Source organism: Strix uralensis, chromosome 18, assembly GCF_047716275.1.
Source record: "Strix uralensis isolate ZFMK-TIS-50842 chromosome 18, bStrUra1, whole genome shotgun sequence".
NCBI lineage: Eukaryota > Metazoa > Chordata > Aves > Strigiformes > Strigidae > Strix > Strix uralensis.
The window spans coordinates 377,906-401,032 of NC_133989.1; the positions used below are offsets into that span (position 1 = coordinate 377,906).

Consider the following 23,127-nt stretch of genomic DNA (forward strand, 5'->3'; position numbering starts at 1 on the left):
GACCCGCGGACCACAGCTGGGCTGTGCCGGGCTAGCTGCAAACACCCGGGAAAGCCACCTCCACCGTCCCCACCGTGCCTCCAGCCTGGAGCCCGTCCTGCGCTGCTCCTCTCATCTGACGTGGCCTGTACTGTCCAGTCTTGTCAGCTTTCCAGCTTGCTTTGTCCCTGCATTTATCTTCCTTCTGTTGTTGGACGTGTGACTGAAGGCTTTAATTTATTCACAGCCCTCCTTTTGGTAATTTATCCTTTGTATTCTTTGCTGTGTTGTATTATTTAATTCTGTAAAGCACTCTGGGATGCAGAGTGTGTGAAAGATGCTGTACACAATAACATTATGCTGTATTGTTTGTGATTTGTAGGCCTTCTGGATTTCTAATTCTGATTGCAGTGTGGTGTTTGTTATTTGTGTTACGGCTGTGCTCGAGGGCCTCAGCTGGATTGGGCTTCCCTTCCAGTCCCTTCCCCAAGGAGCACACATCTAATTGTGCCCTGATTTAATGTTAGTTTGCTTTATTTCGCGTGTAATGGTTGGAAATGCAGGAGATTTGCCACTGGGACTGATTGTGTGGGCTCGTGGTGTCAGGGCTAAGTCACGGGCTACACCCAGTGCCTGGCTCTTCTCATGAGCTGTAGGGCTGCCTTTTGGGACGAGGTGGGAGTCCTGCTCTCCAGACGTGGCCCAGGGAGCAGTGGGCTGTGGTTGGGGTGCCCAGGGAGGGGCCTGTTTGGGGCAGCACCGCAGCAGCTGAAGGAGGAGAAAGAGCTGCGTGTGGAGGGTGCCTGCTGAGCAGCTGGAGCCGGTCAGAGCTGGAGGAGCTCTTCAGCTGCTCCTCTGGAACTGGGAAGCCCAAACCAGGGCAAATCTCAGGGCTGCTGGGGATGATGCGCTGTGTTGATTGGGGGGTGCTGGCCGTTGCCCACCTCTGCTGCCAGGGTTCTTGCTCCAGTTGCAGAGGTTTGCTCTGGATTCAGAGGAGACCTTGCCACCCATAACCGCCGTAGCAGAGGTTCGGGCTGGCGGCAGGTCTGGCTCGTGGCCTGCCCACGTGCTGCTGGGCTGCCCTCCGGCTCTCACTGGGGTGGGTGCTGTGGCAGCATCAGGGGAGAGGGAGGTGGGGGACGTGGGCTCCTCGCACAGGGGTGCCCTCCTTCCGCTTGGGTTGGTGTTTCTCCTGAACCTGTAGCTCTGAAGGTTCCCTAAGTCATGAGTGGAGTTACACCCTGTGATTCTCATATCGCTGTCTGTCCTCAGCATAAGGTTCCCATCAGAGCCCGTTTTTCCCCTTGTCCACAGTCTGTGCTTAGTTCCACTTTATGCACCAAAAGCCACACTTCAATTCTACTTGAGGGCTCTGGGCTTTGCAGCCTGGTAGAAACGTGGCCTTCATGTAGCACGCTGCTGCGGAGGAGAAGTGAGAGCAGTGATACAGGGCCTGTTGCGTTAGATCCCTGCACCCTGGGGCTGGTGGCAGGGTTGGGCTTGGCACATCAGCCATTGAGTTTCCCATTTTGCCTGGTCTCAGGTACGCCATCGACCGCAGCACGGACATGGAGAGGATCTTCGACATCGATGCCAACACAGGTGCCATTGTGACAGGAAAGGTCCTGGACCGGGAGACGGCAGGGTGGCACAACATCACTGTCCTGGCGATGGAAGCAGGTGAGGTGGAGGGCAGCTGCGTGGAGCAGACGGTCTGTGCTGACCAGAGTGGGGCAGAGGGGGAAACATGGGTGTGTTCACTGCAGAGGTGACCAAGATGCAAGTGTTAATTAACACTGAGGTTAAAAAAAAAAAACAAACAAAAAAAAAACCAAAAACCAAAAAAAACCAAAACGCAGCAGCACTGAGTCTGACGTCTCCCTAGACGACCTAAAAATACTCTCCCTGACTCGAGCATTAATAAGGGAGCATGGTCGAATAGTATATTTGATGAACACTAATCAGATTTGTGTTATCTATGCGCCAGCTCTGCCAGTCATCCCTGTGCAGCTCGCTCCCTGCGCTGACACCTGCAGAGCGGCTCTGGGGGCTCCCAGGGGGTCTCTGCTCACATCACCTGCATCCCCGCGGCTCGGCTGCGTGCCGGGGGGGTGTCCCATCAGCCGGAGCCCTGCGGCACAGGCGGCTGCCAGCGCCCGCCCCTGTGAGGGGCTCGTGGTGGTTGGGATTTGCGGGCTGTACCTGCACGTGGGATTCGTGGCTCTGGATGCCTCCCGTGCCCTTCCTCCTTGGTCTCCCCGCCCTTCGTGTGGCTGCAGCCTTGGTGGGGCACAGCGCAGAGCGGGCGGGCGTCCCAGCACCGCAGCGGTGGGGAGGGGCTGCAGGGGCAGAGTCTGGGAGCCCCTGTGCTGGGCAGGGGGAGCAGCGGCGCTGCCTGGCTCTGGCCACAGTGCTTGGCCTCACCCTGCAGCCCACCAGGAAAAGTCTCAGCTGGAGGATGAGGTGAAGCTCTTTTACGAAATTAGCTCTTTTTTGACCCTCAGGGCCCTGGTGATGGTCTCTCCCATCCCTTATGGCTGTGCTGTCCTTTAGCCTGTATTTACAGTGCCTGCCAAATCTGCTCACACCCAGCTGGGAGAGGCGGGAGGGAACAGCTCTGCGGGCTTTGTTAGTTTATCTTCCCTCCGTGTGACGGGGGCGGCGGAGCCTGGTGTGGATGCTTCCAGCAGAAGTTCTGTTTGTCTTTTCTTCTCCAGTTAAGAGAGAAAAGAACAAATCTGGGTCTTGCTGCTCAAAGGAGCTCTGAATAAACTCCTCTTGAGGAATAAAAAGAAAATAATAGTAGCCAAGGGCAGGTTTTGCATCCCTGCAGGTGTTCCGCTGTGGGTAGGAAGCTGCCGTGGGCATCCTGCTGCCCTCTGTCATGTTTGCACAGTGCCTTGGCTCACGGGCTCCGCAGCTCCTGCGTGCGGTGGTGGATCTGGCCCCTGGGCCCCAGGGAGTGCTCTGTGTTCCTGCTTTTTCTGAGCCTGAAGATGGAGAAGGGGCTTCAATCCCAGGCACCATGCTGGGAAGCAAAAAGTCTTTGCCTGTATTCTTCAAAGTTTTCCACATTTGGGATGCGCAAGTCGCCAGGACAGCCTGGGACCTGCTGTGCTCTGCCACCCCGCGGCAGCGGTACCCAGGAGTTGCTCGGGCTGCGAAGCACCGTCTGACATCTGCAGACCTGTCTGCCCGTGTGCAGGAGCCCTCCCCAGGCTTCGCTCCAAGAGGCCTCTTGGAGTTCTAGTTCTTGTTTCTTTGCTTGTTCTTGAGCAGGAAGATGCCATTCATGTTCAAGGAGCCAAGTCAAGGCCTGACTTGGGGCCCAGAGATCAGTTCCTGCTGTGGGGCCACCCCGCTGCGGTGGCAGCCATCCGCTCTGGCCAGGCAAGGGGGCTGCGGCCCTGGCCAGAGCCCTGCAGCCCCGGGGGTGTCTCTGGCTCCGATGCGTGTCCAAGTCCCTCTGCATCAATGCTTTGTGTCTGCCGGCGGGGCTGACCTCTGCGCTGTCTGCCCGTGGTGCTGTCGTGAGCCCTGCCCAGATCAGGCAGCCGTGGGCAGGCATGCCGGCGCTGCCCGGCCGCACTGGAGGGAGGGTGGCCCACAGCAGAGCCATGGCACATCCTGGGGGCTCTGGGGGGAGGCTCTGCCAGCAGTGGCCGAGGAGGAGGGGATCGCGGCGTTGCAGCACAACTCGGCATCCAGAGGAAACATGAGGTGACACGAATCAGAAGGACAATATTTACACACAGTGGCTAGGATTTCAGAACAAGTCAGTAAAGGCTGTGGCTCCCCTCCGGCAGGGAAGCCTGTCAGGCCGGATTGCTTCAAAAGCCGGGGAGGCTCTTGAGCACTCTGACTTCTCCCGTGGTGAGCTCTGACTCATCCGTTTTAACTGCCCAGACATTCCTCCCAGTGACATTATCCTTAACGTTTTGTAATCATGAAATATTAATGACTGATATTGAATTTAAAGTACAATTTATGTCTGAATCCTCTAGTGGAAAGGGCAGTTGTAAAGGTACAGCCTTCCAAGTGATGGAGGGGTTTTGGTGCAGAGACGTGCAGCACTGTCAGACCGTGCCTGGCGCACTGGGATCAGCTGCAGCAGCGTGAGCGCGGAGCACGGGGCGGTGGGAGCCTCTGTGCTGGCAGCGCCACGTCCGGCAGTTCCGTGGTTCCTGGCACACCGGTGTCCAGGGCCGGGAGGAGCTGGCAGGGCCCCGCCGTGGGCATGAGGGTTGCAGCTGGCTGCCACAGGATCCGCTCCACAGCCAGTAGGACACTGTCAACTCCGTCGGAGACAAGGCATCAAATATTCTTCCTCTTTCCTTGGTGAGATGTAAACTCTGCAGAAGGAGTGGAGCGAGCCCATGGGGTGTCCTGGTGCCTGGGCTCGTGCCCGGGCTGGTGGGCAGCCGTGCCTGCCCCGCTGCCGTGGGGCCATGCCCGCTCAGTTCCCGCAGCCCAGAGCACGTTGCACCGAGGTGCTGCCTCCCTGCAGCCTCCTCAAGCTGCCACCCTGTCTGCCGGCAGGACTGTTCTGAGACAGGTTTAGCCAGCGGAAGGTGTTCCCGCAGGAAGCCTGGCTGTTGGGTTTGAGCCGCTTGGTACAAGAGCTGAGCCCTGGCTGGGACCTGGTGCTGCTGCGGCAGAGACCACGTCCAGGGGTGTGTGTCCCACCTGCAGGTACCCCGGGGGGTGTGTTTGCATCTGAGGAGCCGTAAGAGAAGCCGCAGGAGGTTCCTGGCCACCCCTGCGGGGCTGGCTGGGCTGCCTGCTACCCGTGAAAGGGGAGGAGGGATGGGTCTCCCCCCACGTGAGCTGCCTTGGCCGGCTGGTGACCAGCAGAACATTTGGCCTTGCAGCGCGGCAGCCAGCAGGAACCACAGGGGCTGTTCAGCAAATCTGGCCTGGGACCAGGCCAAGCGTTTCCAGAGATAAATCTTCATCTCACTCGCAAGCTGTTTACCTTCCTTGGGCTAATATTAGTGATTCTCTTCCTGTTTTCCTCTTTGCTCATGTAAAATGATGAGGCCTTGACTGCTGTGTCCACTGCTGGTAATTGAGATGATAAATCTTCCTGCTGGAGACTGGCTTTAATCAGAGCATTGTGTTTGGATGCGATTTAATGACTCTCATGCTGCTGAGTTTGGGCAGGACTCAGGAGAGGTGAGAGCCATTTATATGTTACTTGGCTTAACTGCTGCTTCTGCTTTGCTTCCCCTCAGCTGGGAGCCACATTTTCAGCTCCAGCCTCTGATGTAGCCGCCCGTGTCCGATGAGCCATACCCCTGGCATGCCCCTGCTTTGTCCTTGCCATCAGCGCTCCGCTTTGCAGTCAAGCAGCTGCGCTGACATCTCCAAAACCGCCCTGAGCTTCACAGCTGTGGCATGAGCACTGGAAACCAGCGTGGCCCATCCCCGTCTTCTGTTCTGCGTTTTGTTCTCCCAGTTTGCTGAGATAGTGAGGAATAAATTCCACTCTGGCCTCTTCCGGCTTCCCTACTGATGTAAAAATCTTGAATTCAGTATTGTACCAGTTTGGTCTTGATGCAGAAGAGGGTGGGTTGTACACTGCACCCAGCAGCGCCCGTGAGCTGTGTTTCCCCCGTGCTGCAGCCCACGGTCCTCTGGGCTCTCCTCAAACTGTGCTTCAGGCCCAGGAAAGCTGCCAGGCACCGGCTCTGCAGGTGGTAGCGCTGCGTGGCTGTGGGCAGGCGGGAGGGCAGCGGGGTGTGTGCTTCAGCAGGGGTTTGGAGCTTCACAGTAGAGGTTTGGGTGCAAAAATGCAAAGTGCTTCGTTACTGTGAGTTTGTGTGAGGGTCTGGAGGGGTAAGGACTGGATCCCAGCGCAGCAGTAACCCCGGGTCCCCCTTTGCCTGCTGTGGCAGGGGTGGCCGAGCGGCTCTGCCATCCATTCCCATCACTGAGCTGCTGCTGCAGAGCTTCCAGAGTTGTCTGTCTGGAACCCAGGGAGAGGGCGAGTTGTTGGCGTTCTGCATCTGAATATTGTCCTGTTCAAATTACTTTCATGATTAATTAAATTAAGAAAAAATACTTTGGGATGTGGCTGAAGATTCAGCCGGAGCATTTGAGTCTCTGCCTCAGCGTGGCTGTGCAGCAGGCCTGTGGCTTTCTCCCGCTCCAAAGCCAGGGCGCTGCCCGGCCCTGCGCTGCGCTGCCCATCCCTCGCTGCCCGTCACTGCCTGTCGAGCAGCCCCTGGCACGGGGGTGCAGACTGCACTCGAAGTGCGGAGGCTGCAGCGTGGAGGCGGTGGGCAGGACTCTGTCCCCCACCCCTGGCAGGCTCCAGCGGCTCTGAAATAATTCAGCCCATGTTGGCACAGGCAGCTGCCGGGCACCAGCCTGGGGCTCCGTACTGCCCTGCTGCCTTCCCAGCATCTCCCTCTCGTTCTCTGTATTTTCCATGTCTCTTTCTTCAGTCTTTTCAGATTAATAGTATTCCAACTCCTGAAGGAAATGCAGAAAAGCGGCATGTTTAATTTTAATTTAGGAAAGCATTTAGGTAGCAGCCTGGTTTCCTTACTGCTGTCAATCAGGTTTTCTCAAGGCTGACATCAATTAGTTTAAAAATATTGAATGTAATTTTGCCTGACACAACATATTGCAGCCACTGCAAAATATAATTTATTTTAGAAGAAGAAATAATTAAACTAATTTGCATGTCAGTCAGCTGAGCTGGAATACCGAGGAGAGACGCCGCAATGGAAGATGACTTTTTTCCTCTCCCGTCGCACTCAGCCTGGCACGTGCAACCCTCCATCCCGGCCGCCGGCCAGCAGCTGCTTGGCAAAGCCCCTCGCAGGCGCGTTCCGGCACCTTCCCACAGCCCCCGCCTGCCCGCTCTGCGGCTCTGTGGTAGGTGTCCGCTGAGTGTTCACTGCCGTGTGCTGGAGCACACCTGGGGGTGTGCGCCTGCACTTCTCTGCGTGGAGAGGTCAGAGCTTTTTGGCCTTGCAGATGCGAAGTCTGCACTGGTCAGGCACGTCGTGCCTTGCATCGCGCCTTTCATCACAGAGGTACTGCAACGGTCTTTAATCGCGCTTCTGACCATCATAAATTCAGTTTATGCCACACAGTTACAGAAAACATATTTCAGAGATGTTTTGGAGATAACTTTTTTTCGAATACATCCAACCATTTTTCATATTTTCCACCCATAAATCCAGGTACTGGCTCAAAGGAAGAGGAAGGTTGATAAAGAAAGCATTTGAGGAACCTGCAAATAGATCACGGTACAGGCAAAATAAAAAGAAGCCGACGTGTACCTCACTGGAAGCGCAGACAATGATGCGGTGGTTGCATTTCTAACCTTGATGTTCCTGGAGACATCAAATTTTAACCCTGTCACTGAGCTAGGGCAAGCGTGGGCCTCAGGCTTCAGCAATTTCGGAAGGGGCAAAAGGAGAGCTTTTTTTATGACAGGGTGCATTTAGGGAGAACAGCTCTGCTTTGAGCTGTGCTCGGGGAGCGGGATGTTAGTTACGGCTCTGGCAGAGGGGTCACGCGGGTCCTCGCGCTGCGCCGTGGCGCGTGGATGACCCTGCTCACGTGTGCGGCATAAAGCACTCCTGGAGCTGCCGGCTGATGCTGCGGAAGAGGACAGCCCTGTGGTTGTGCCCAGCTCTGAATACACTGACCGTATCCCTCCTGACGGCCTGGGAGAGGTGCTCATGAGGGGAAGCTGCTGTGCTCGGGCTCACCTGGGTGTCCTGACCTGGCCCCCCGGCCCCGCCGTGCTGAGAGGTCCTGGGGAGAGTTTGGCAGCACGGGGAGTGGCTCCTGCTCCCAGCGGCTCGGGCACCGTGGGGCATTGGGGAAGAGATGGGGTCCCGGGTCCTCCTTCCTCACTCCTCTTTCTGCCTTTCCTCTTCTTTCCCCGGCAGTTCCTCCAGGGCTGTGCCAGCCTTCCGAGCTGAGCAGCAGGGGTGGTTGTTCATCTTCCTGCAGGCTGAGGAGAGGGTGATGAGATGCAGTTGTCCTTCTTGCAGGAATTGAACCTTTTTCCTCTTGCTGGCTTGTGGCCCCGGTGGGCATCAGGCACACCCCTCCGCCTCCCCCGCGCTCCCTTCCTGCCCTGCTGCCTCCCCCTTCCTCTCTGCCTGAAAGCAATTGCAGTTTATTTCACTGTACCAACATGCCTTTTAAAATAACACATAGTTCCAGGCTTTTAGTCACGACTTCTGCCTCCCTCCCCCGAAAACAACCATCTAATCACCAGAGCAGCTGGTCTGGGTGAGAGGGAGTGATAACGCGAGAACAGGGTGAAGGCAGCTCTGGGGAGGGGGCTTAGGTTCCCAGCTAATTATGGAGCAGCACTAAATCTCCTCTCCCCTGGGTCCTCCCCCACCTGATCTGTGGGGGCCAGCATTAATTTTACAGACAAACAAGCAGCAGAGCTCCTGCCCGAGCAAGGAGAGAGGCAACGGGTCTTTCACAGTTGCAACCTCTGGGTAAAACAAAGGAGATGGAGTATGAAGGAGTTCTCATTTCTGGAAGCACATGAGGTGCTTCAGAAAGCATAAGGCCCTCCAGAGTGATTTGTAATCTCACAGCGAGGGCTCAGTGTACCTTTGCAGCATGTGTGTGGGGTAGAGCAGCGCTGCAGTGAACGGAGCTGTCGGTGTCCTCCCTGTCCCCGAACAGTGCAGTGGGTGCCTGTGCCCCATGGGCGGGGAGTGGGCTGCAAGCCCCCAGGACTGCTGCCTGGGTAAGGCAGGGGTGGAGGGGCTGCCCTAGATCTCACGGTGTGACCCCCTGTGCCTGCTGGCAGACGGTGCTAGGTTCAAGTTCAAGCTGCTGATGGCAATGCAAAAACCATTGTGAGTGTGCACGACCCCGGTTCCCCGGGCAGGAGCCTCGCGCCTTGGCGGGGAGCATCCAGCCCCAGATCACCCGGCTGCAGTGAGGTGCACGTGGCAGGTTTCGTCACCCCTGTGCTTTGGGTTGATCCCAGCTGTTTCACACCCCAGCTCTGCTCGCTGGCCTCTCAGCCACTGGGGTGTGAGGGTCGGGATCCAGCTTGGGCTGTGATGTTCTCGTGTCTGAATTCGCTTGTCCCGTCTTGCTGCTGCCCGGCTGCAGCAGACACTCATCGGTGGTGACTGACCCTGAGCAGCTTGGGGCTGCTCAGCTTTTCCAGGGGTAGATCGGGCCAGCAGCAGTGTTCCGGGAGTCCTTGGGAGCTGCGCAGCGGTCGGGTTTCCACGCTGGAGAAGGGGTGCGGGGAGGCCAAGCAATGCTCGGTCTGTGCCGCGGGCAGGCAGGGCTGCGGTGCTGCGTGGCCGCCGTGGCCTCTGGATGGACAGAGGCGAGGAGGGTTCGCTCCCTGCTAGGGGCAGACGACGCTTCCTGCTGAAGCTCTGCTTCTTTCTTTGTTTCAGATAATCACTCGCAGGTGTCCAGAGCCTCTCTCCGTATCCGTATCCTGGATGTGAACGACAATCCGCCCGAGCTCGCCACTCCTTACGAAGCTGCTGTGTGTGAGGATGCCAAGCCAGGCCAGGTAGCTGGTGTCCCCCAGCCCTTTTCCCAGTCTCCACCAGTGCCTGCAGCAGCCTCATGCTGGGCCGTGCTCTGGAGCGGTGCCAGCCTGCTCGTCCTTCCCCTGAACGTCTTCTCGCGCAGCTGCTGCCACGCTGGGAGCTGCTTGGCTGGTGTCCCACAGCTGAGCCCGTCGGCAGGGGCAGAGGCTCCTTCCTCCCTGGCTGTGGCAGAAGCTGGTGATGCTCTGCTGGGCTGGACCCTGCGAGCAGGGCCCGCGGGAGGGGATGCGGAGGCAGCACTGAGTCTCACCTCTGCTTTCTCTCCACAGCTGATCCAGACAATAAGCGTTGTGGACCGTGATGAGCCTCAGAGCGGCCATCGTTTCTACTTCACACTGGCACCTGAAGCCACCAACAACCACCACTTTTCTCTACTGGATATTAAGGGTAAGCCCTGCGGCGCCCATCCCAGTCCTGCAGCCCCCAGGCTGGCCGTGGGGAGGGAGGTGGGGGCTGGTAGTCCGTCTGTGCCCGATAGAGCTCCGGATGCTTTGGGTACTCCACAGGGCTCCTTGCTGTCCTCAGATGGTGGGACTGGGCAGCTGGCGGTTTGGATTTCCTCACAGAGGCTCTGTCAGCTTTCTTCTCTGCTGCAGACAGGTCCAAAGCTCCCCTCGTGCTGCCTGGTTAGCCTTCTGTGTTTTCAGGGCTCTCGGTCCCTTTCTTGATGCGAAACCTCCAACCTGCCTGCAGGCAAGGAGATGATGTGGATTTACTGATGAACACGCTCATGTTTTGAGCATTATGGTTTATCCCTCTCCAAGGTAAATCCTGGGGCGTGGGTCATCCTGGGGCCGCCGGGCGGGCGGGCAGCCCCCGTGCCCCCGGCAAACAGGAGCCACTCGGGAGTCCTGGGAGGCAGCGGCCGTGCAGTAGCTGGCCCTCGGCTGTTGCGGGCTACCTGGGACGTGGCCAGCAGAGCTGGATTCCCCGTGGGGTGGTGGCTCGGCACTGCGGTTCCTCTGCATCTCCTGAGGCTCATCCTGTCCCTCAGGAAGTGCAGCCGGGCAGGGCCTGCCCGTTCCTCTGGGGAGCTCCGGGGTTCTTTATGCCTCTGGCTGAGCGGCTCCTGACAGCTCCATCCCCTCCTGCTGCTGGACTGACGGGGCGCAACACAGGTTTTGCTGGCTGAGCCCTGGCTGCTCTTTGGCTTTACGGACAGCAAGGTCAGGCTGCGTTTGCACAGACAATATCAGTCCAGAAAGGTAGTTATTGGGCTGCTTCCTATTTTTGACTGGTGTTTTGGGTGAATTTAGGTGCTGATTGCAGCAGTAAGTGCAGCAGTGACCCTTGCAGATACCGCGATCTTCTCCAGGCAGATGTGCACTTACTTGTTAAAGGGCCCAGCCCAGGTAGAAGCCAGCAGACCACGTTGAAATGCTGCTTTGTTTTTTGGGCTTTTTTTAAATCATTTTTTTCCTTTGTTTTTGCAGCTTCATCTGTCAAAGGTCTGATTTAGTTTGTTCTGAGCTTATCAGAGGAGCCTTCTGCTGACGTAAGATCCTGGTTGCTCAGTTGGGTTCAGCATTATTAGGGATAGTCAAGACAGAACTTGCAGCAAAAAGCTTCAGACATAATCCTGGAAGGACTGACACTGCTTGGTGTCCTAAAAAGCGCAGCTGTCACTGACCTGAGTCCCTCCTGCTGCACTCACGGGGCAGCTGTTCACAAGACCTTTGCTTCTTATCATGTAGGCCAGCTTTAATCCTCTGCAAGATTTTGCCCTGCACCCAGCGATTAACTTCCTTCGCTTCCTCTGAAGGACCTTATGCAAATGTGCTTGAGTGCACCGAGTCACACCCGGTGCCCGCCCCACCCGCACCCCTCCGGAGGGACCCTCCGGCCCGGGGCTGCACTCCCTGCTCTGCGATCCTGGAGCCGTCGCTGCTGCCCAACCTGCTGCCGGGGGCCTGGCCTGGCCTGGGGGTGCAGGAGCTTGGCGGGGGCCGCTTCGCTGCGCGGGGATCGCCCCCTTTTGTGCAGCGGCCCAAGAACTGGCGTTGCGGGAGGCTGCAGGACACGGGCTCATGCGCTGCCGTCTCCTCCCGAGCTGCTGCTCTCTTGAGTGGGACGAGGCTCTCGTTGCACAGGGTAATCCTTCGTGCTAAACGATCCCACAAACCTTGCATGTGGTGCAACACTGCATAAAATGAGTAAAAGCTGGCATCATCTCCCGCCTTCTGCTCTCGGGAAAACAACTGCTGTTGCTGCAGGGTTATTCCCAGGGTGTTTAGAGACCCTCCCAATTGCCAAGCGACGCTGTCTTCCGCAGCAAGAGGAGGCGGCTGCCTGTGCAGATGGCGGCACCCCTCGTTCTGATGTGAGTGCGTCTCAGTGCCGTCTCCCTCCCTTTGAGTTCTCCCACCCCTCAACTCTCTCCAGTCCATCGAGCGCCCTGGGTGCACTCGCCTTCGTCCCTTGCTCTCATGAGTTCCCTTGCTGCACCCTCCTTTGTCCCCCACTTGCCTCTCTCTCGCATGTTCACCCCTCTTGCACTTGTCTCTGCTCCTCCATATAAATATCAGTGGTGACAAACTGCTACCACCAGCCCATCTGTTTCTTTGTACAAATTTGTAGCCAGTTTTGAAACGTGATTTATAAATATTGCTTTTGCAGCCAAGGAGTGACACTGATGGATGTCAGCACAGATGGATTAGCTAAGCTCTTGCTTAAATCCTTCTCTCCCTTGCTTTGCCCCTACTTCCCTTGGCTCCTGCAAGGCAGCAGAAAGCCACCTCGGGAGAGTGACTTGTCCTCAGCGCACAGGGACCCGCATCACTGGGGACCGCTCCCATTGGGGTTCACCAGGCAGGGCGGGCCAGCGGGGAGCCGGGGTGGCTGCGGGCTGCTGGGGAGGCCACCGAGATGGCCCCAGCGCGGGGGGCTCTGGGGGCTGCTGGTGCACCCCGGGGAGCAGGGGAGCGCGGCGGGGGCTGCTTGGGCAGGCACGAGTCTGGGGAAGCAGGAGTGTGGGTCGGGAGAATCTGGAGCGCAAGAGCCCCATCGCAGGGGCAGGAGCGGGGCCAGGGTGTAGCGCAGGAGGGTGGGGGAGGACGCTGAGCGCAGCCGGGCCCTTCCGGGGCTCCTCATGGGCAGCGTGGGGGAAGCCTGCGAGGGTTGTAGGGGTGACTGGTGGGTCAAGCTGTCTGTCAGATGAAGAGCTGGTGGAGGGCCTGCTAGTAACTGTGTGCATGGCAGCGGTCACAGAGCAGGTCGTCTGCAGCCTGATACCACCACGACACGGCCTCTTGCCCAAACCCTGCCGGGTCAGGCCCCACTGCAGCTGAAACCGCAGGGATGGGGCTGGCCCCTGCAAAACGCCAGCAGCAAGCACCCACAGCCCCGCTCGCCAGCTCGCGGCAGCACACAGAGCTGCTGGCTCCAGGTCAGAGGTAGCAGAGCAAAAGGTGACCCTGCGGGAGGCTACGTTAGCTGGACTACGGCTGGGCTGCAGGAGCCAGGCCTCTAGGAACAGTGCCATTTCCTACTGGTCTCTCTTTCCTTGCTTTTGCTCTGTCCAAGGGAGTGCTCAAGCACCTCCTTATTCATCAGACAAGGAATAAATGTCATGTATGGTAACAGCAGCCGCGATCCAGAAGGAAGATGCCTAAAGGAAGAGATAGAATTGGAAAAGCTGACCTCACCCAGCTCCAGTTGGTGCCATTCCAAAGGCATTCACCATCCTCTGCCTCCCAACTCGCCTTTTGCTGGGGCTTTCTGGCCTGAGAAAATTGATTACAGAAGGATCAAAGGCAATTAAAGCCTGAAATCATGTTCTCCAAGAAATGCTAATTGTGTTGGAAGGGATGGTAGAAGGAATCCAAGCCCAGCAACCTGGAAGGGTGCTACATAATATGGAGTGACACATGGAGCTGCTGACTCCAGAGCCCAAGGGCTAGGCAAGCAGATGTCTGAACTCTCTGCAGGTCTCATTAAGAGCATGTAATGGGTGATAGAAGATCTGAAAATCATAACAATCAAAAGCAAAATGTTAGGATTCAACGATTGCCTCAGGATAGAGGAAGCCTCCTCCAGCCCGCAGGGATGCTGGTCTCGGCACAAGCAGTGCAGATGCTGATCTGATGGAGGGGGTGAAAAACAGCATCAAATCTCCGCAGGGGCTGAGCAAAAGGCAAATGAGCAGCGGTGGTGCTGTGGCCTGGCACCCAGAGAACTTGGGAGAAGGAAGAGGCAAAAGGGAATAATCGGTAGTTCTCCTACCAGCTGCACCTGCCTGGGGCTGGAGCGGGGGGTCTGCTCCTTTTGGGCAGCACCCGGGCTGCAGAACAGCTGCTGGAGAAGGGGGAGGCAGATGCTCATGAGGCCCCAGGACTGTGGGAGAGGCAGGGATATCGAAATCCAAACTGGAGGTAGTTGCTCCCCTCTGCTCGCCTAGCACTGTTCAAGATTCAGTTATGAGTAGGATTTATTAGCTCTGTCTTTGAAGCTGCCAAGAGCCTCTTTGGAGAGGGAGTCTGAGAGACTTAATTATTTTATTATTCCTAGTGATGTTACACTACCACCAGAGTATATAGCGTTCCTAAACTTTTCTCTTGCAGCAGTGTGGACAGGTCCCTGCACACTCGACTCAGGTTGGTTTCTGCCTTCTCTGGTGACGTGCTCCTCGGGCTGGCGGAGGAGCCACCTCCAGTCTGTCACACAAGGTGATGGGATGCAGCACAGGATAACACCACTGGGGGGATGGGGGCATAGGAAACCTGCGCAGGAAGCGTCACTTTGTGTAGCAAGAGGGCAACGATAGTAAAAGGTTTGGCTTGGGCCTTCAGAGAGCACGTGGCACAACCTCAGGGGGATTGGGCAGGAAAACTTAAGTGTGGAGATCCAAACTCATCTGTACAGGAAAGCTGTGGATTAACATCTGCTCAAATTTCAGTGCCACCGCCTGGGAAATGCTGCTTCTCAACCTCATGACCCCAGAAATGACCTTAGCAGAAAGCTGCTGCAGAGGCAGAGACACGAGAGGCTGCAGGGCCAGGCCTGCCTGGCTTTTCCTCGCAATGACTCCGGCTGTGCAGATGCAAACAGATCTGTGCCAGGACACGCATCCTGAAGCAACTGCCTTGGGTCAGCTGCATGTAAAGAAACAACTGTACCAAGAGAAATTACATTGTTTTGTAGAAGATTGCTTTGGATGCATTTTCCAGGATACATTTTACCAGATCTGGACAAAATTTTCTTCACATCTATGGTCTATTAAATAGACTACCTTGTCTGGCAGCAGCACTGCTTTTTCTGGAGTATCTCAGAAGGGAACGCAGAAGTTTGCAAGTAGCAGGGGTGTAAACACCCGGCACAGAAGACAGTTGTCCGGGGCGCCGGGGGAGCCGAGGGCACAGTCAGTGGGCAGCAGGGAGGTGGCTGGAGGCGTCTCGGTGCCTGGAGGGAGCTGGGCTCTGCCAGGCTGGGGTCTGGCTGTCCAGCCTTGGTGAGCAGCATCACAGGTGTGGGTGTGAAATTTCTGTGGGTCTCCCTCCCGTAGGAGGTGCTCATGTCACCCTGTTAAGAGAGAAAATGTAGTTTCATGATGTCTGAAATAGTGTTTTGTAGTTGTGATTTTTGTCTCTCCCCCTAGTACCGAGTTCTGGGTTACAGAGCAAGACCTCAGCCCCTTTCTGAGCTGAGGTTTCTCGGATCAGAGCTGTCTGTCGCACTGCTGATATATTTAAGCACTGGCTGCTTTATTTTGACTTTGTGGGTTCAGTGGTGAAAATATTTCTCTTTCCCATACTCGGAGGTGTGAGGGGGCTCAGCGGTGCAACACGCTGTCTGAGCAGTCTCAGCTGAGCTGAGGTTAGTGGCTGCCTCTCTGCGACTTGCATATGCATTTCCCCTTGATTTCTAGAGACTATTTCTAAAAATACAGTGTGCCTTGTGGCAGGTCCCTAATAGGAGCTGAGCTGGCTGTAAACAGAAAGGGACTCACCAGCCTTCTGCTGCATTTCCAGAGGTGAGGAGCTGGTGCTACGCCTGCATTTACTCAGCGCTGAAGGGGAGAGCTCCCAGGCACAGCGGTTCATCAGACCAGAGATGAGCTGAGCAGCACGTGGAGGGGCAGGGCTGTGCACGGGGATCCTCCGAGCCAGGATCCGGCCACGAGCTCAGGCTGGTTGCTTGACTGGTGTGATGGTGCCGGCAAAGGCAACCTTCCTGGGCAGGCCAGAGCCTTGCTTGCTCACAGTGAGTTGATCTGTCCTTTCTGTCCTGTGGCTTCATCTCCGCTGGATCCAGATGACCGAGGCTTATGCTTAGCTGGGCTAGCTAGGAGTTAGTCCTGGCCTCTTGCTGAGATGGTGCCATTAACGTTATTTATATCTCCCTGCTATGCTGCAGCAAGCTGAGGGAGCAGCACCGAATGAGATCTTGTTACCTTTGTGCAAATGATTAGAATAGCAATAATTTTTTCTCCTAGCTTGTCCGTGGTAGGCAGTAGGCAGCTTCTCAGTGGACTCTGCTGCTGCCGCACATGCTCCGGCTCCCCGCCGCCCCGGGGCTAGTGCTGCCCTGCTCCTCGGGGCAGCTCTGCCCAGTTGTCTCTGTGCTGGAGCCACGTGGTGCTCCAGGAGCCGTGGCCGCGGTGGCCCATGTCCTGCAGGACCGGGTGGCTGCCCAGGCAGAGAGTCGGTGAGCTCTGCCTCACGTAGGAGGAGAGGAGCCCGGCAAGGCATGTGGTACAGAAGGATCGTGCGCTGAGCTGCGGGTCCTGCCCTCCGCAGGCTGCCGGCGCTGCAGCTGCAGGCAGCATCTCCCTTCTGAGGCCAGGTGTCCCCAGATCGACTCGCACAAGCATTTGCCTTATTGCTGTTTCTGCTCTGCGCTCGCTCCCGCTGCACCACGCCGTGCTTCGCTCCAGCATGCGCTGGGTGGGCTTCGCCTTTGCCCCTTCGCACGGTGGCAGCACAGGGGGTGCAGATTGCCCCAGCTCCTCCTCCTCCAGACTTCGTGAAGCAGAGACCGGCCCTGCCCTCGCTCGGCTTTGCGAGGGCCGGTTGCAGCAGTGCTGTGGGCAGGTCGTCTGTGCCTCTGCCGGTGGTACGGGCAGAGCCGGGCGAGGGCTCAGCACTGGGATCCCTGCAGACTCTGCTCAAACTGCCGTTGCCCCCAGCCCTGAGCAGCCAGGGGGGTGATGGGCTCGGTGCTCTGCCCCAGCTGCTGCGTGGTGCCTCCGGGATCTGCCCCGCTGCCCCTGCGGCCAGTGGATCTCCCAGTGCCGTGGCTCAGCCTCTGCCTGCCCCACTGCTCCGCTCTTGGCTCGCCTCCTGTCCCCGCTGTGGCCCGTGTGCTCCCGTGCAGCACCCGATCCATACAGCAATTTCCGTGGTGGCAGGCAGCCCAAGAGCCACAATTAGAATAGATGTCTTTTCCGATCGAAAAGCTGATTGATACAGAAAGGGGCCAGTCCACCATAAATCAGGTGCAATGAGGAGAGAGTCTGTAGACAGCAGCACCTTGCTGTGAGCGGGTCAATCTACGTTTTATTAGATAAAGACTGCAGACAGTCGGCAGCGACTTCTGACATCTGGCCACAATTGTTCAGCGACTCTTCAATCCCTTCCTGCCCGCTCTGCTGCTGGCTGGCGGGGACCAGCACACAGGAGCAGGGAGCTGAACTGGTTTTCAGTCCCTGTTCCTGCCCTCCCCGCTCCGGGTTGTTGGGGTGCAGCTGCTGCTCAGGTTCAGCTCTGACACTGGGGCCCTGGAGGGTCCCGTGAAGTGGCTGCATTAATGGGATTGTGCTGGGTTATGCTGTGCCGCTGAGCCCCTGAAACAGCAGGGCTTGAGCTGATGGGGAGGAGGAGGGCTGACTTGGCTGACTTGGCTGGGAGGAGCTCTGCCTGCTCCTTCAGAAGTTACAAAGGGTCCTCCTGGGGGTATTTGGCCCTCCGGCTCTGGCAGGACCCTTCACCCCTAGCTCTCAGGTTTGGAAGCAGTAGCTGCTCTTGCAGACCCCCGTCCACTCTGGTCTCTGTCAGCAACTGATTTTTATCCCGATTCCTGCTCTGTGCCACTCTTAGAGGGTCTTCTGGAAGGTTTTTAACCTCTCTCTGCTCTGACTGTGTTGTTTGTCAGCACAGCTCAGACGCCTGCGTGCTATTGATCCTGTGCTGGGCTCGCCGTGCCCTGGGTGCTGGCGGGTGAGGTGCCGGGCTGGCCCCGAGGTGCCTGGTCAAGGGGCACGTGCTGGAGCAGAGCTGGTCTCCTCCGGGCGCTCGGGCTGCTGGGGGCGGTGGCGCAGGGGAGCCACGACCTGGCTCCTGCTCCCCTGTGATGGAGAGGAGGGACCACCCGTCCCGTCTTTGAGCCGCTGCTGGAGCTGGCGCACGAACGACCACTGTTCATCTTGAGCGTGGAGGAGTCCTGCTGGCTGAGCTACGGGAGTGACTTTGCTGTGGGTTTCCTTGTTCCCTGCAGACAACACAGCTGCAGTGCACACGCAGAGGATGGGCTTCAATCGCCAGGAGCAGGATGTGTACTTGCTCCCTATTTTGGTGGTGGACAGTGGCCCCCCGGCCCTCAGCAGCACTGGGACTCTGACCATCCGCATCTGCGGCTGCGACAGCAACGGGGCCATCCAGTCCTGCAACAGCACAGCCTACATTGTGTCGGCTACGCTGAGCCCTGGCGCCCTCATCGCGCTGTTGGTGTGCGTCCTCATCCTGGTCGGTGAGTGCCCACCTGTCCCCCGGCCGCCTCCTGCCCTGTCCCCTGTCCCCTCTCTTCTCCATCCAGCATCGTAAAGACAAGCGCAGGCAGTTGCTGCAGGCATGGCACAGGCTCCTCTGCCCCCGTCCCCGTGCTGGTGGCTGCAGCGTGGGGGGCAGGACACCCAGCCCCTGCCGGGGGGGGACCACCAGGAAGCTCCCACGTTTGCCCCAGCTCCTGCCTGCTGGGCTCAGCAGGCTCTTACCTCGGGTGTGGGGCAGACGGTTGTGTCTCACCTCAGAGCTCTGGGGGCGGTCAGCGTTCGAGCACGTGTGAGCGCGTGGGCAGGCCGCCAAGCTGGGGGGCACGGGGGTGCGCACAGACCAGAGCGTTGCCCAGGCCGGGACCTGTGCCCTGGGAGTGCCGCCAGCTGCCCCGACACGCTGGCACAAGCTTGTGACAGGCCAGCACGGCACGGCGAGAAGGCACGGGGGAAGCGTGGGCTTGTGCGTGCGTGGGAAGGGGCTCTGGGAGAGGGGTGCTGCAGTGCCCTCGGGTTTAGCCTGGGGCAGCTGGTGGATGGTGCTGCTGAAAGCCTCCGGCATCAGTGCTGGCTCGCAGCTGGTTCCCCGGCGCTGCCTGCGGAAGCCAGTGCCTTGTGCAGTGAGGGCTCCTCTCCTTGGCACGTTTCTGCTCCCCATCGCCTGCTGTGTCTCCATTTAGAAAACCCTTTCCCACAGGGTGCACTTTACACTGGTTTCATTTTCCAACGCAGCGCAAACAAATTTCTGCCTAATTGCCCAAATGAATAAAGTGCACATCGGTGCTTTAAAGGTGATGGGATGAAGGGATGATGATCCAGGACACAGCTGCGGCTCGTTGCTCAGGCTCTCTGCCATCTGCTCCACATTCACCCTCCCAACATTTGGCTGCCGCTGTGATTCATGCACCCCCTTTTCCTATTCATCTTCTGCAGAATCCATCCGTTTGTCCAGCCATGCATTCATCCATCTCTCCCTCCTCTCTCCGCGGTCGCAGTGCATGGGGAAGAAACCTCCTGGTCTGCACTGGAGCCCAGGCAAACCTCTCGCCCAGGCAGTGCCACAGCGCCGCTGCTGCTGGATGAGCCTGGCTGGCAGGAACGTGCCAGCAGTCTTGGGTGTGGCGCTGCTCGTGCTGGAGGGGGCTGTGCCCCTGCACCGTGCCACCCTGCACCCCTCTGACCGTCTCTTCCTTTCCCAGTGCTCATCCTTCTGATCCTCACGCTGAAGCGACACCACAAAAGCCACCTGACCTCTGAGGATGACGAGGACATGAGGGACAATGTCATCAAATACAATGACGAAGGGGGTGGCGAGCAGGACACGGAGGCCTACGACATGTCGGCCCTGCGCAGCCTCTACGACTTCAGCGAGATCAAAGGTGGTGACGGGGGCGGGGGGCCCGGAGAGGGGGGCCTGGGTGGAAACCCAGCCTCCGAGCTCCGCGCCCTCCCGCAGTGGGTGCAGAGCCCGGACCTGGACTTCTCCGTGTTCAGGGACTATATCTGCAGGAAGGTGGAGCAGGCGGATGAGGACCTCTCTGTGCCGCCCTACGACTCGTTCCAGACCTACGCCTTCGAGGGCTCAGACTCCCCCGTGCCCTCCCTGAGCTCCATCAACACCTGGTCCAGCGCCTCGGAGCAGGACTTCTCCTACCTGGGGGGCTGGGGGCCGCGTTTCCGGCAGCTGGCAGCGCTGTACGTGGGGCGCAGGGGCGAGGAGGACACCGAGGAGTCCTAGCCGTCCCGCCGACCCCCGCCAGGCCGCCGGCACCTCCTGGACCGGGGCTCTGTGCTGCGAGGTGCCGCGCGGGGACAGCGCATGTCTCCGGCCGGGCTCTGCAGCGGCCGCAGAGGGGCTGTGCCGCGGGGCCAGGGGCACCGGCTGACGTGCTCCTCGCAGCTGCCTCCTGCCCGGGTGCTGCCGCGCCGTGTGGCGAGGCCGGAGCGCCCAGAGGAGCCGCCAGCCATCGGCATCTCCTTAACACCAGTCTCCATTAAAGCACTACGCATTAATTTAAGGAAGAGAGAATCTAATTCAAGAGAGTTTGGAGGGAGTTTCTCCCCCACAAATTATCATTTAAATAGATCTGTTCAGTGAGCCCAGTTCAGGAGAGGAAGAGCAAACCGGGAGCCTTTTGTTGTCTAAATTGTTTTTGTCACTTGAGTCAGAGCATTTGAAGTGCTTTGATTTCTTTAAGAGCTTTCCTTGCAGAGGGAAACAAGCTTTTAACTTCTGTTCAGCTTTTTCCCCCTTAGGTTCACTCGCTTTTTAGAGTCCCCCTTCTCTCTGGGCGCCGGGGCGGCACGTGCTGGATGGGGGCTCCAAGGTCACATCCCGCCTGGAGCGACCGCTGCGCTGGAGTGCACGTCTGAACACACTCTGCCTCTAAGCTGCAGCTGCTTCACCTCTCGGTTCTTAGACCTTTCTTGTGGTTATCAAAGCTGTTTGTGGTCTGAGGGGGCTCTCCCTCCCTCCACAGTGGGCGTTGTCCGTAAGGTCCGGATGTGCCATGGCCCCGGTGACAGACACTGAGGCGCGGTGCCATGCCTGGGCCGCGGAGCACGGAGCAGGCCGGGCCCGGGTCTGCAGGGCGCTCGCCCCGCGCCAGCTCTCCACCAAACGGTGCGGGCAGGACCTCGGTGCACCCTGGCCGGGGAGGTGGGGCAGCTGCGTCCTGGTTAGAGGACTGTGCTGTAGGGAGCAAGGGGACCTCAGCCCCCTGGTTTGGAGGGATAATTCCTGCGTACACCCAGCTTGACAGTAAAGCATCACCACTGGTGTCAGAAAAGCAATCCCCAGGACCTGCGCCTAGGCCAGATCCTGCTGGTGCTGCTGTGCGGCCCAGGCAGGTCTGTGACACCTCGGGGTACCCGGGTGTCCCTGCCCTTCACAGTGCCCTGCAAGAAACCGGCATGAGCTCCCGCAGCGGGGCCGCTTTTGTACGAAATCCCTGGTTCGGGAGGCAGGTTGGGAGGAGGCCGGCGGGATGTGCCATTGCTCCTCGGGCCGGTGGGATGATGCTGGAGGAGAGCACTCAGTGCCCTGCACCTTCCCCGCCTGCTGACTCCACCCGGCGTAAACTGACTAGCGTGTTAAGCAACTCCCTTGGGCAGCTTCTCCAGCCGTGCTGGCTAGTGCAGCTCCTTATCTGTTCATGTTGGATAAAAATCAATTATATCATTGATAGGTAACAGATAAGGTCTCCCAAGGCCTGACACATCCTGGGCTTGTCATTGGGTTTGTCCTTTTAGTTTAGCCACAGTGTTTTCTCTCCTTGGAGAAGGTTTTAACTGTAAATGTACATGCGTGTTCATTTTTTACTGTGTGTTGCTTCCTGGCTGCTGGTGTTGGTCCTTTGGCTGCAGCGTGAGACCTGACAGTGGAGAGGGGCAGGACGTGTCTTTGCCGTGGCTCCTGCCCTTGGTGGCTCCTGCCCACTGCCGCCGTGTCAGCTCACATGGGAGCAGCACGTGGCTGCCGCACTGGGGCCGGGAGCTGCTCGCTTCTCAGGGTGTCTCTGGCCCCGCGCAAAGAGGTGGCTGCTGGTTCACTGTGATGATGCTGGGGAGGCAGCAGGGGGCCAACGGGCTGCTTGGTGCTGGCCCTCGAGTGCTGGCTCTGGCCACGCCGCCTCAGGCAGGCGATGCCCCGCACGCCAGAGCTGGAGAACGGAGAAAGCCCTCTCTTTCCTCAGGAATGTGTTCGTGTTTTCCCTCCGAGCTGAACAGCTGTGCCCAAGCCCCTCTGGAGCTGGCCCTTCCTCTAGCAGAAGTGTTGTGCAATAGCAGGGCTCTGTCCATGGCAGATGGGGTCTGACAGGGTATGTGTTTAGCAAACCCTCCCACCGGGATACTCCCCACCCCTGACCAGCCAGTTCTCTCCAGCACGCATGCGCGCACGCTTGCGTTTTAATTTCTACCCCACATGTAAATACGGGAGGAGCGCGGTGCCGAGCGAGCCGGCTGCCCTGCGCGGCGCTGCCCTGCGCTCCCTGCCCACCCGCACCTGCAGGAGCAGCTGGCAGCTGCCACAGTGTCTGATGGAGTCATTTTGGTTTTCTTTCTCTACCCAAATGAAATTAGGAGGTTGATTTCCTCACCCTTGTTATTTTTTCAAGGTCTTTCTAGGACCTGGAAATAAATTATTTCCTTGTCGTCTAGCCTGGGTCTTATTTGCTTATTTTTTCTTGTTTCGTTTCCTCACGTTGCACTTCACGGTCCCATCGGCGCCTTCCCAGAGGGACCGGGCTGGCTGCTGTACAGCAGGGTGGGCCCAGGCACAGCCTGTTAGCATGTTCCCTGCTGAGAGCTGGCGGCCAAACTGCCTGCCCCTCACAGCACCTTCCCCTGGGCAGGACGCCGCTTCTTGGGCTTCTTCCTATTGTTCATTAAAGGCTCATTAGAAAAAGCTTCTTCAAGAGAAGGGTCAATTTTTCTGTCTGAATTTGAAGGAAATGATGAAAAAAATGCCCTTGGCTTTCTCCGTCTCTTCCGCAGGAGAAGGTCAGGTTGTGCTTTGGGTGGCCTGAGGTGCGGGGTGCGTGTCTGCCGCGCCTGCCCCCAGCCAGAGCCCCCTGGCACCGGGGTCCAGGCTGAGCCACCGCAGCCGGCCGTGGGCTCCTCAGCACAGTCCCTGCAGCGCTGCCCGTGGGGAGGGAGCAGCTCGTCCTGCGCGGGGGTCGTCGGTCCTTCGTCCTGCAGAACGGGCAGAGGCAAACTGCACACCGAGCAACAAAGTCTGGTGATGCGTCCTCATGGTCTCCCTTCCTCAGCCGACAGAGTTCCTCCATGTTCTTTGAAAAGTGCGTCTTCGGTGTTGTTCTCTTGAGTCACAGGCGGCCTTGCAGTTGACCAACCTCCCACAGGCAC

At 58.2% G+C, this 23,127-nt stretch overlaps 1 protein-coding gene across 7 annotated transcripts in view; it reads left to right on the forward strand.

Moving 5' to 3' along the window:
- The window catches only part of CDH22 (cadherin 22), an 83,451-nt gene extending 61,033 nt beyond the window's left edge, over nt 1-22,418 (forward strand). For 4 of the 7 annotated variants that reach the window (XM_074888103.1, XM_074888105.1, XM_074888104.1 and 1 more), the window contains 5 exons: nt 1,526-1,662; nt 9,393-9,514; nt 9,824-9,941; nt 17,985-18,236; nt 19,458-22,418. In XM_074888103.1, coding sequence (XP_074744204.1) covers nt 1,526-1,662; nt 9,393-9,514; nt 9,824-9,941; nt 17,985-18,236; nt 19,458-19,996 — 1,168 coding nt within the window. In that variant the 3' untranslated portion in view covers nt 19,997-22,418. The other 3 variants (XR_012631399.1, XM_074888106.1, XM_074888108.1) reach the window with 3 other exon arrangements.
- Nucleotides 22,419-23,127: the final 709 nt, after the last annotated feature.